The sequence below is a fragment of the Sipha flava genome, unplaced genomic scaffold (genome assembly GCF_003268045.1).
Source record: "Sipha flava isolate LNK unplaced genomic scaffold, YSA_version1 194_pilon_pilon, whole genome shotgun sequence".
NCBI classification, from domain to species: Eukaryota; Metazoa; Arthropoda; class Insecta; order Hemiptera; family Aphididae; genus Sipha; species Sipha flava.
The window spans coordinates 946680-958715 of NW_020272758.1; the positions used below are offsets into that span (position 1 = coordinate 946680).

The 12036-nt window shown below is 28.0% G+C and overlaps 4 protein-coding genes across 6 annotated transcripts; 3 read left to right on the plus strand and 1 right to left on the minus strand.

Annotated features, from left to right (window-relative positions):
• Positions 1–2015: 2015 nt before the first annotated feature.
• On the plus strand, positions 2016–2674 carry LOC112681674 (cytochrome c oxidase assembly factor 4 homolog, mitochondrial). 2 transcript variants are annotated; one of them, XM_025551955.1, is made up of 2 exons: positions 2016–2060; positions 2444–2674. In XM_025551955.1, the coding sequence occupies exon 2, from the start codon at positions 2456–2458 to the stop codon at positions 2663–2665; it is 210 nt and encodes a 69-aa protein (XP_025407740.1). In that variant the 5' UTR covers positions 2016–2060; positions 2444–2455; the 3' UTR covers positions 2666–2674. The 2 variants fall into 2 exon arrangements, with proteins under 2 accessions (XP_025407740.1, XP_025407741.1); XM_025551956.1 differs by having other exon boundaries at positions 2028–2060; positions 2449–2674.
• Positions 2642–3180, plus strand: LOC112681673 (peptidyl-tRNA hydrolase 2, mitochondrial). The gene has a single exon (XM_025551954.1). It carries the CDS (start codon positions 2658–2660, stop codon positions 3138–3140), a length of 483 nt encoding a protein of 160 aa, XP_025407739.1. The 5' UTR covers positions 2642–2657; the 3' UTR covers positions 3141–3180.
• Positions 3181–3443: 263 nt separating this feature from the next.
• On the plus strand, positions 3444–7458 carry LOC112681676 (hydroxyacylglutathione hydrolase, mitochondrial). 2 transcript variants are annotated; one of them, XM_025551957.1, is made up of 6 exons: positions 3444–3834; positions 3906–4131; positions 5292–5518; positions 6565–6668; positions 6745–6889; positions 7280–7458. In XM_025551957.1, exons 1-6 carry the CDS (start codon positions 3777–3779, stop codon positions 7402–7404), a joined length of 885 nt encoding a protein of 294 aa, XP_025407742.1. In that variant the 5' UTR covers positions 3444–3776; the 3' UTR covers positions 7405–7458. The 2 variants fall into 2 exon arrangements, with proteins under 2 accessions (XP_025407742.1, XP_025407743.1); XM_025551958.1 differs by having other exon boundaries at positions 3909–4131.
• Positions 7459–7480: 22 nt separating this feature from the next.
• On the minus strand, positions 7481–11286 carry LOC112681677 (non-histone protein 10). Its single transcript, XM_025551959.1, has 5 exons — positions 10713–11286; positions 10454–10524; positions 10280–10385; positions 9985–10221; positions 7481–7654 (listed from the first exon to the last, which is right to left on the minus strand). The coding sequence occupies exons 1-5, from the start codon at positions 10983–10985 to the stop codon at positions 7532–7534; spliced, it is 810 nt and encodes a 269-aa protein (XP_025407744.1). The 5' UTR covers positions 10986–11286; the 3' UTR covers positions 7481–7531.
• Between the last annotated feature and the right edge of the window lie 750 nt (positions 11287–12036).

Below are 12036 nucleotides of genomic sequence, written 5' to 3' on the forward strand. Positions count from 1 at the left end.
CCGCAGACCCGACAGGGTGGTCTTCGGTCTCTGGCTGTGGTTCCGTCGGTCCGACGTCCCGTGGCGGCTACTAATCGTCCGTCCCTGAGAACGCTTCAATGATGTCAGGCGGTCCGTCGGTCTGGAGGCCGATGTCCACGTATATGATTTTCCCCAGCAACGCCGCGGTCTGTGTGAACCCGTCCGTCCAACCGAAGCTCCGATGCATTGTCTAGGAAAACGCATCACGGGTGGCCGCCGAGCCGGCCGTACGCTCGACCACGGCAGCGGACCCGCCCGCCACCACTCGCTGCCGTAGACGTAGCCAAAGTACCGGGGTTAGCCCGCCATCGGCTTGGCACGACCTGTGGTTCGGCGTTCTTTCGCTCGACGGTTACGTATTCATGTCGAATGAAACTTTCTACATTTATACTCGAACACTACAACAATATTACGAAAGCTCGACTATGTTTCGATGGGTTTTAAAGGATACACAAATATGCGATATGTGTATCGTTCGAAGTTTAACTGTAAACAGGTAACGGTTGCCGGTAATCGATCGGATACGTTGCCGATCGTCGCGTTTTAATATGGCAAGGAGAATTGACGAGACACACACGTACATTGTTACTGACCTGTACATATTTTTAACGTAGAAATCATTTCGGGCGACTGCGGTTTCGATACGTTTCGGAAAGCGTCAACGAGTTGTTACGACAAACTCGCACTGTTGACATTGACCGGTACATATTGTGCATGCGGAACCACGTTTCATTCGTTAAGATATTTTATTTACACTTAGATATTTTTCAATTGTGGATTAAAATATTCGTTCATGATTATAAGTTATTTATTCAATCTTGTACTGTTTTAATTCCATTAAAAATATTACACGATAAAATGTTTTAACAGATCTATGATTTCACAAATGTATGAACTATTTCAAAACAGATTCGTATAAAATACTACTAATTAATTTATTGATGTACACCGTACAGTGTTTTTATGTATACTTTCCTGTCTAGTTTGATGGTACACTATGCGCGTTATTTTACGGATTTTTTAATATTTTCCTCAATAATTGCGAAAAACAGCGAACATTGATTGAAAAATGTACAATATACCGTTTTTCTACAAAATCGAATTTTAGTTTCTACCGTAACTTAAAAAATAACTTCAGAAATCAAATAAATTTTCTGTTTTGTTGGCCTTGCATTAGTTTATATTAATTTATGGTAATTTTTTTTTTTTTTTTATTGAAACTTTGTAGGTTTAAAATTTATTTTAACATTTACAGAATAAAATTGGTATAAGCTTGAATATTAAGACAAGCATTTAATTTAAAATAATTTAGATATAATTAAACGGATAGACCTGTCTCACCGATCAATGATGATAATCGGTTTATAACAAATTCAGAATTGGAATTAAGAATAAGAGATAGAGTTAGTTGGATATCTTGAGATTTTAAAAAATTAAAAAGAGTTAAATGATTAGAGGATAAAGAGGGGCAGCTAAAGATAATATGGGAGAGGTCGCAAATAATCTTTTAAGAGTGTTTAGAACAGTAAGGGGAATCGTTTAGAGAGAGTTTGAAGGAATGGGAAGGAAGTAGATAATGACCGACCCGTAAACGACTAAATTGTGTAATCGAGTTTCTGGATAATTTTAGATTAGAGAACCAAGTTTTTTTTAAGATGACGGGAACAACACTTATATATTTTGAGGCGAAGTTAGCCGGAAGACTATTCCAATAGGGTTATTTTTGGTAATATTGATAATATTGATCTGACTTAACATAGGAAATAACGGATTTTCATGGCAAATATTGAAATTCTACGAACATTCTGTGCAGTGAGAAATTTCTGATAACATAGATATCAGAACCATACTGTTATCAATTCAATTTTAACATGTTTCAAATGTGTAACAAAATTATGAATTATAATATTTTAAATCTGATGATGCAGTAACTAAGAATTTTAATCTAAATAACCACATTTTTAATTATAAAATTAATTTAAACAATATAAATTATTAGATTGATGTGAATTTGTCAAATTGAAAATTTTCCATTCCTAGTGAGTATCTGTTTACAATTATTGTGAAATGGTTACAGTATGTTTCTATACCTTATGTATATAAATACATTAAGTTTATATTTAACATTCTCTGTTAAACTTTAAAGCAATAATTTACTCTCTTGATAACTACATTTTAAACTATTTAATAAAATATATAATTGTTATGAACTATCAAAACTGATAAAATTTATATCTTAATACTTTTACCAGTTAAATCCTAACATCAAGAAAAGTACTACTTAATAAGTTATTCTAAATTTTCATTTAGTTATGTTACTTCTTATACATTGGTCTTTTTTTTCTTGATTAAATATCATTAAAATGCATTAATTTACTTTTCCTCAATTATAATATTGAATAAATATGATTTTTTTTCATAGTATAGTATTGAAATGCACCACAGAAGAGAAACTATTCAAACAAAAGATGATGAAGATTTACTAGATGAGTTATTAAACAAAACTAATTGTGCACATTTACATTATAAAGTACAAGATTGCATTGCCACAACTAAAGACTGGAGGAAGTGTCAAGCGGAAGTGAAAGAATTTAGAAATTGTATTGAAAAAAACCAAAAACTTGCAAATAAGAATAATGCATGATCTTTTTAAGCAAGAATTCATCACTCCATTTTTAGCTGGCCTACTGATGGGTACAGGAATTGCATATGGATATCGTAACTTCCGATTTTTACTTTCTGGGCCATCCAGAACCATTTCATTAAATAATAAACTTGTATTAGTTGTTAGAAACGATTTAGGCATGTCCAAAGGCAAAATAGCAGCACAGTGCTCTCATGCATCTGTTGAATGTTATAAAGCCTCAATTAAATACAAACCTCGTATAGCTAAAATTTGGAGTGTGACTGGACAAAAAAAAGTTGTATTAGCTATAGGCAATGGTGAAAAAGGACTTACAGAATTGTCAAAAGTTGCTAAATCTTATAAGGTACTCTCTTGTATCATACATGATGCTGGAGCTACTGAAATAAAATCTGGAACTCCTACTGTAATTGGCATTGGACCAGATAGTTCTGATATTATAGACAAAATTACTGGCCATTTAAAATTAATTTGAAATATAGAATTTATACTATGTAATTAAAAAGTAAAAAAATAAATTAGTGTATAATTTACTAAATGACTTTTTTTTTAATAATAATTCATGACTGAATAATTATTATTAATTTACATTTAGATAGTCCTGACAAATACCTATTATATAATGTCTTACCCTATTGCACAAGTATGTCTTGTTTATCATTACTAAGCATTCTCTTTATTTTTGAATCTAATTTAATCAAAGTTACTATTGGAAATATAATAGCTTATAATATATTTTTTTAATCCCATCTAAAACTATACATGTAAATGTTAAACAATATTTTCTTTGAGAAGTAGTCCACATAGACCTTATTATATTGTATATTTTTATATATATACATATATTTTATGTAAAGGTAGTGCCCTAGTATATGGCATAAGTACCTAGATAACACTTATCTCCTCAAATACTATCAATATCAATACAATAATATCATCTCAAGTTCATAATTGCTGCCTAATGTTATGTAATTTTGACTATTTTACTTAGCATGATATAACATGAAACTTGAAATTTAAAGTTCTTTTGTTTTTATAGTTCATGATTTAGTATTCTACCATTGTAATTTTTACAGCCTATTTGATTTAAAATACTATCAATGGTATACTAATGTTCAAAGCATTATCCTCTCTATCACGTATTGCTATTAGAAACCCTTCATCTTTAGGTAAGCATATTATTCTTACAACTGTGTGCATATTAAGTTTCAATATGCTATGCAATATGTTTTTGTTTTAGTAGAACGGTATTTAACTACAATGCATAGTAATATCAGAACTAAGGAGTTTGATAAATTTCAAGTAAAAGTACTGCCAGCTCTTTCTGACAACTTTATGTATTTATTGGTTGATAATGAAACAAAAAAAGCAGCTATTGTTGACCCTGTAGCACCTGATGTTGTATGGGATACAGTTCAGAAGGAAAATTTGAAACTAACCACTGTACTCACAACACATCATCATTGGTAAAATATACATATCAATTTCTACTTGCATATAAGTACATACCAGGTGCGGATCCAGAGTAATTATGAAGGGGGGCCATTTTATATTGTGGACTTAATATAATATATAAAATTCAATAATTCTATAATATTATAAGTATTACCGTCACCATAAATATTTCTCAACACTGTAAAGGAATTAACTTATAATTCAGTTTTTAAAAAATATGTAGGTAAATTGAAAAGAAAACTTTTTATTTGAGAACAATAAAAAAAAAATTAAATATGAAATTAAATTGAAAATTATTGAGCGAAATCTTATTTTCTATTGGTTTTTAAAAACATGTCAATACATAGTTGCTATAGAAAAAAATATAATTTTTATCATTGTTTGACATTTAATATAATAATTTTTTTTTTTATTTTGTGACATTAGAGGGGCCATCACTCCCATGCCACCTCATTGTATCCACACCTGGTACATACTTATCTTAAACTTATTACAGTTTAATGATTATTAATCACCTTAATATGTTGTACATTTTATATTTGAATAATAATAATACATTGTAATACTTACATTTTATAATCTTTAAAAATAATTCAGATTGAAAACATCTTATTTACTTCTAATATGACTTCATCCTAAATAAAATGTTGAAACTATGCTTACTTATTTTATAGGATATCAAGGAAGTAAAACACTTTTGAATTGTCAATGTATTGAATGCACAATAAATTTGTTATAACAAGTTAAATGCTATACATTACTAAAACTGTATGGATATCAAAAACAATCAACTCTCTTAATTTATTTTTCATATATTTTTATGGTTATACTTAATAATATGCATAATAATACTGTAGGTAATACACCATTTATAAATAATAACTATATAATTTTTAGTTAGGTCAAAAAATTAGTCTTTCAACAATTGAGTTTAAATACTTAAAGTTCTACCATAACTTTGGTAAAATATTTAAATTTAACTGTCAATCATTAGTTAATGACTTTGATATTGGTTTTTTAAAACAAAAATAATATAGTTCAATTAAATTGATTTATAGTTTAGAATTTTCTTCTTCTTCTGGCATGTCTACTCTCTAAAGTTTTCGCTGCCATTACTAGTTGAGAATTGTAATAGAATTATAATTAATAAGTTTCATGAAACATTTAACAGGGATCATGCTGGTGGAAACAAAGAACTAATTAATAGTAATAAAAATGATAAATTTATTGTCATTGGAGGTGATGACCGAATTTATGGTTTGACTGTTATGATTGATAAACATGGAGTTGATCTTCAACTGGGATCATTGAATATTAAATGTTTACGCACACCTTGTCATACCACTGGTCATGTTTGTTATTATGTTACTGCTGGAAAAGAAGGTGTTGTTTTTACAGGTAATTATTGAATATTAAATCCAAAATATATTTAAAGAATTCATAGTGATTTTTTAGTGGTGTATATAGTTTGAGACAAAATGGAAATAATTTTATCTAGTACCATTGGAAATCCATTAAATTTACAAACAGTTTGTATAAAGTTACCAAAAAGTCGCAATTATGGTATTAAAAAAATATCTTATATATTATGTGCACTGTTTAATATCCTTATTTCATTGAAGATAGTTATGACAATTAGATATAGCATTTAAAATTACACAGGGTGCGGCAGTCAAATCCGACAATTTGAAAAAATAAAAAAAATAGAAAAAATTTTTTTTATTAATTTTTCGTCAAACAAATAAAAAGTACACAAGTGGAATTTTATGTTATATATTTAAAAACTTCATTTTTTAAAGATTGTGTTGGACAAAAGCTTTCCTTGGTTAGCCACACATTATGAGAGTCTGACACTAAAGCTTCCCATGATGTTGTGAAGTTTTTCCAAGGTTATGTTGTTGATTTCAAGGTGAATTCGCTCCTTCAAGTCAACAATAGTCCTTGGTGGGTTGTTTTCAAACACCTTGGATTTCACATAACCCCAAAGAAAAAAAATCAGGAGCCGTCAAGTCCAATGAATGCCTAACACAATGTGTGGCTAACCAAGGAAGGCATTTGCCCGACACAATCTTTAAAAAATGAAGTTTTTAAATATATAACATAAAATTCTACTTGGGTACTTTTTATTTGTTCGGCGAAAAATTAATAAAAAAAATTTTTTCTATTTTTTTATTTTTTTAAATCGTCGGATTTGACTTCCGCACCTGTATATTAAAATATGGAAACAAGACTAAACAAACAGCCAATTTTTTAATGATCACCACTACTGGTCATTAAAATTTCACACATGACTAAACATTATTATTTATTTTATTGTTATATGATAACTTAGAAAATATTTTCTTTTAATTGTAAATTATTTTGTAAAGAAAATTGGTAGTTGATTATATAATTATTGTAAACTCATATAATTTTAAATAATTTTAATTGTACCATTTTTTCAGGAGATACATTATTTTTGGGGGGCTGTGGTAGATTTTTTGAAGGCACTGCAACACAAATGTATGACGCATTAATCAAAATATTATCGCAATTGCCTGATAATACGGTTAGAAATTTTTAATTACATCAGTGATATACTAATTTATACATCTTAATGCATTTATACAAATTTATCTTTTCAGGCTGTGTTTTGTGGACATGAGTATGCAATTCAAAATTTAAAGTTTGGTTTACATATTGAGCCAAACAATCAAGATATATTGTCTCAATTAAAAAACATTGAAAATAAACGAGAAGTAAAAGATCCTAGTGTCCCATCAACTATTGGTAAAAATAATTATATTTAATTCATAAATATAAGTGAACTTTTGAGTAGCATTTAATTCAGAGGTTCTCAAAAGTTTATTATGATTTTAATTTTGGTAGGTCATTTTGAATTTTAAAATCTATCATTTTTTTATAATGAATTCATATAATATTTAACAATTGATTATTATGAAATACGATATAGTACGATATAATACAAAATATTATATAGTATTTTTCTGTTTTTTTTAATTGTAGTTTTATCATAAAATTATAATTGCTAATGAAAAAAAAAATAAAACATTTCCAAAATGAGTTGTACCATAACAAGTTTGGGAACTTCTGAATTAATATATTAATTATATATTTATTTAGAACAATTATTGTACTATAGCATTAATTAAATTCTAGGATTGGAGAAGCTCATTAATCCATTCATGAGAGTTGAAAAAGAACCGGTTCAAATAGTCACTAAAAGTATTGGTGATCCAATTAAAACTATGCAGATTTTAAGAGAAATGAAAAACAAATTTTAAAAATAAATGTTTATTACAATAATTTACATTTCACCACTATGTACACATTTTATATAATATTACATAGTTATATACAAATATATAATATATATTATATAAATTCTTAATTTAATTGATTCTATAGTTCTTACTGAGAAGATGAAAAATTAGATGTTTGAGTTTGTACTGCACTAATAGATTTATTATAAGTGTACTCTTCCATATCAGCAGCATATTTTTCTTTGGATTTCTCATACATATCATAATAAATCTAAAACAATTACAAAAATATTGATGTTATTCTTTTGAAAAGAAAAAAGTGCAGAGCAAACCAACTAAAAATGTATTATAAAATAATAATATAAAAAAATGAAGTGTACTAAAATGTAAAAGATAAATGTATTATTAAATTATAGTGGACTATAAACTAGATAATATATTTTCTTAAATAAAAATAAATTGATGCAAATCTTATACAATTTTATAATGTATACTATAATAACAAAATATTAAAACTTTTTAATATTAATAAAAAAAAGTACTCTCCATATTAATTACTTGGTAATAAAATACCATACTCATTACAGATTAAAAAATAAAATATCTTGCTATTTTTATATGTCAATATAAGAAAAAAATCTACTGATTCTATCTATTAAAGATAACCACATAAAATACCTTAATAAATAAAACAATAAAATTAGTTTTAACATAACTAAATATTACAAATTTAAAATTTGTTTTGCTAAACATAAATTTTTAATATTCACTCTTAAGTCTTATTACTAGTTTAAAAAATTAAATATTTAAAGTTCCTCAAAAATTGTTAAAATTAAAAAATAGTAATTCCATTTAGAAATCAAATATTAATATAAATATTGTTCAAGTAATACATTTAGATATTAAAGTTATTCTTTATTTAATATGAATCTGTTAAGGTGTATGACCGCTTAGCGATGAATGTTAACAGTTACCAGTGTATGTCAATGTCAACCTTTACCACCCATTTTGGTAAATGTTGTCTATTTTTACAAACACCTAACTTTGCAGACATTTACTGGTGATTATTTACTTGCACATTAGTTATTTGGTGAATGTTGACATATGAATAAAAATTATGAAATTACAATTATTTTACAATTAACAAATAATAAAAGATACAATATAATTATAATTTATTTATTACAATACGGTAAGCTATCATTGCATTAATTGTTACAAGCTATATCCTCGTTCTTACAACTTTTTTTTGTTAATATTTTTGAACTTGTTCTATAATTTGTTTATCATTCTGGTTCGCTCTACATGACCAGTTTTTATATGAGCTTCTTTTTACTTAATTACATATATATGCTCATTTTTTACATAATAAATAATTTTAGTCTCATCTGCCTTTAATGAAACAATTAACCATCCACAATACTAATAATGTCAAACAGATTTATGCTCCTGTAATCAATACGTTGTTTAATTTTTTCTTTAGCACTAATTTCATCACTTATATATTTATTGTACTTTTCGGTACTTAAATAAAAACAAAAAAGTGAATTAAAAGTGAATACAATTTTTAATAAAACATGTCTTTCATATTTTCAATTTTTATCCAAAAAAACGAAATGCTGTACTAAGTTTAGTATATGAGGCAATAATAATGAAGATACACACAACAATTGTACATTAGAAAATCAGATTGTTAAATCTCTCGAGCAATAACAATAATAATACCGGAACATATTCTCATACACAGATTTAAAAAAAATAATTTAATTAACAACAATTAACAAAAAAAAAAAAACAATTTCAGATGTCTTATAATATATATAGCGCTTCAAGTGTGATCAACATTTACTGAACACTATTTGTAAATTACCACAATCACCGGTGTATGATAGCAAAGAGGCTATTTTGGTAACATTCAATACGATTTATGGGTGTAAGTTGACGTACACTGGTGACTGTCAACATTCATTGACTGAGGTCATACACCTTCATATATCTAACAATTTTATTTAGAATTAATTTGATCCCTTAATATAAATTATATTTATTTTATAGAGAAGTGTGACAGAATAGAAATAGTTAAAATAAAATTAAAATGTTAAAGGCTATGAACAAAATCTGAAATTTCACACTCGCAAGAGTAGAGTTCTATAATATATACAGATACAATGACACATGAATATGTCTTACACATCATATAAATTAGTGAAATACATAATTTCCCTGAAAATTATTTGAATATCATAGTAAATTCATAGTCAAAATTATAGTAACAACTAATTTTGCTTTTTCTTAAAATATTTAAAAAAAATTTACTATGATTTTAATGGTGATATTACTACAAATTTACTATGTCAACCATATAAATTTTAGGGAAGTAGAGAATTGTTATTATATGAGTTATATTATTTGTACTTGACGAGACATTTCAGATAAAATATTGTTAAGAACTTCAACTACCTATAAGACTACCTATATGTCATGTTAAAATTCACATGTTTAAAATGTTAATAAAATAAATCTAACTACATATTATCATAATTTTGTTAAAAATATATTTACATTTGAATGAAATTACAACCACTGCAATTTGATACATACTTTTTTATCGTTATGTCCCATAGTATTCCAGGTAATTGCTAGACGTTTTGTGAGATCTTGTTTAGTAGGTTCACCTTCGCCTGACATAATTATTTGATCAAGTACAATTGGTCTCTGTTCTTGACAAAACCTGAAAAATGGGTTTGCTGGTCTTTTTGGTAGATTAGGATCTTTCTTTTCAGTAGATTTGATGTTGGAATTTTTCTTTCCATTTGGTGTGTCTACAGCTCCTTGATTCTACAAAAATGGTTAAGTTTAATAAATGTATACTCACAGATAATTTTTAAAGAATTACTTTTAAATTAACTATTTCTGGTAAAGGTAATTCTGTTCCTAGGTCTAATTTTAATTCAGCCTCCCTCCAATTGTCTTTGTGCATGTCTAATCTATCCATAATAAATCTGAAAGTACAAAGTCAGAATCACAGTGTCATGTAGACTTGAGCATAATTACATATAGACACACATACCTACGTTCCACGCGCACACGCCTTAACTGTTTTGCAACCTGGTGTATCCTATGCACGAGCCGCTCATTGTCCTAGAACACATACCACAGATACTATAAATAAATGTAATATTAAGCAGAAGCAGTATAAATATATTATCATATAGGTAAAATCATACAAGATAAACTATAAGATATTGATGGAGGTCATTAAGATTGCAACAACAGGTTGGATTTGGCAACGATTATGCAACAGCGGATAAAATCACATTGAACTTTACCTGCTGTATGATTTGACATCGGTTTAACAGAGCGGAAAATTGGTTTTTATAGGATTTCTGCTTTTTTTCGGAACGTTCGTGGGGTTGTTCCGCATGCACCGCGGTGACAGCGCTTGGAGTAGTTGTCGCCATTGTGGCCACCACAGTCGATGCTTGGTCAGAGCTTTCCATCGGCCCGTTCATCGTGACTTGACCGGTACAATCATCACGGCAACATTCACGGTAGTTCGAATCGTCGTTCTTGGTTAGCACCGAGTGCAATCGAAATGACATCGAGGATGGATCGGCAGGAAACGGTGGACAACGAATGATCGAAAAGGACAAAACAACGGAGACGGCGTCCGACCAATTGTTATCAGATGTGATAAGTAATACTGTCCGTTGGGCTACATTTTCATTCAATACTTGCGCAGTATCCACAATATTTAGTATCGGACGCACAACAATATTGCACAATATCAATTATTGCGCAATAATATTGATCGTGTAGGGCTCGCTTAACAATCATCACCGTGTTGATAATGGTCGGTACTCCGGTGTCTTTCTATTCGTAGTCGATTAGAGCCAATAGTAGATTACTATCTATAAACCTTGGATTAGAGTCATCACGTTATCATTTTGTTGTTATCACCCAAAATTTATTAATAATAGGTACTTATCACGGTTAAAGATATATATACATATCTTTAACCGTGGTACATATAAATTAATCACAGAAAAGATTTCATCTATTCTGTGGATTAATTAACCAAATCTATAAATTTAAATTAGAGATTCTCCATGTCCACATGTAAAGTGATTGGTTCATACTTCGAAGTCTTAAACATCAACGAACTGAAATATAAATGTATACATATTTTGAAATTTACCTTCAATTATTTATTTTGAAAATAAAACTTCATAATCTGTATTATCTTTAAAACCACCTATATGAAATATTTCCAATGTTTGTTCAATTTTGTAGTTTATGAACTAGTGAGGATTAAATAATATGAATGGGATATTTCATTGTTAATACATCTATATGTATAGATACTTATTTTTTTTTAGTCCTCTACTTATATAAGCTAGGATTCTTTAATTATTTTTATTAAAAAAGTTTTAGGAAAATCATATACAGTTAATACAAATTCCATTCAATGGGATTATAATCGATTTTAAATCATTCTCAACAAGTTTATTGGAATTAGGTTTTGGTTTTGTTGTGGCCAAATTAATAAAATGTTAAGGAAATTATTAAACAATGTCTATATATTAGTTGTAAATAACGGTTGAAATCATTTAAAAACACGAAATGTTAACAATTAAATATGTCGACATGAGA

Bases quoted from the DNA above. Each gene is read 5' to 3' on its own strand.
- LOC112681674 (XM_025551955.1), top strand. From the start codon at position 2,456: ATGCACCACAGAAGAGAAACTATTCAAACAAAAGATGATGAAGATTTA.
- LOC112681673 (XM_025551954.1), top strand. From the start codon at position 2,658: ATGCATGATCTTTTTAAGCAAGAATTCATCACTCCATTTTTAGCTGGC.
- LOC112681676 (XM_025551957.1), top strand. From the start codon at position 3,777: ATGTTCAAAGCATTATCCTCTCTATCACGTATTGCTATTAGAAACCCT. The intron at 6,669-6,744 runs GTTAGAAATTTT...TTATCTTTTCAG, and splicing joins CGCAATTGCCTGATAATACG to GCTGTGTTTTGTGGACATGA. The intron at 6,890-7,279 runs GTAAAAATAATT...ATTAAATTCTAG, and splicing joins TAGTGTCCCATCAACTATTG to GATTGGAGAAGCTCATTAAT.
- LOC112681677 (XM_025551959.1), bottom strand. From the start codon at position 10,985: ATGTCATTTCGATTGCACTCGGTGCTAACCAAGAACGACGATTCGAAC. The intron at 10,386-10,453 runs GTATGTGTGTCT...TTGTACTTTCAG, and splicing joins CGTGTGCGCGTGGAACGTAG to ATTTATTATGGATAGATTAG. The intron at 10,222-10,279 runs GTAATTCTTTAA...CCATTTTTGTAG, and splicing joins CAGAAATAGTTAATTTAAAA to AATCAAGGAGCTGTAGACAC.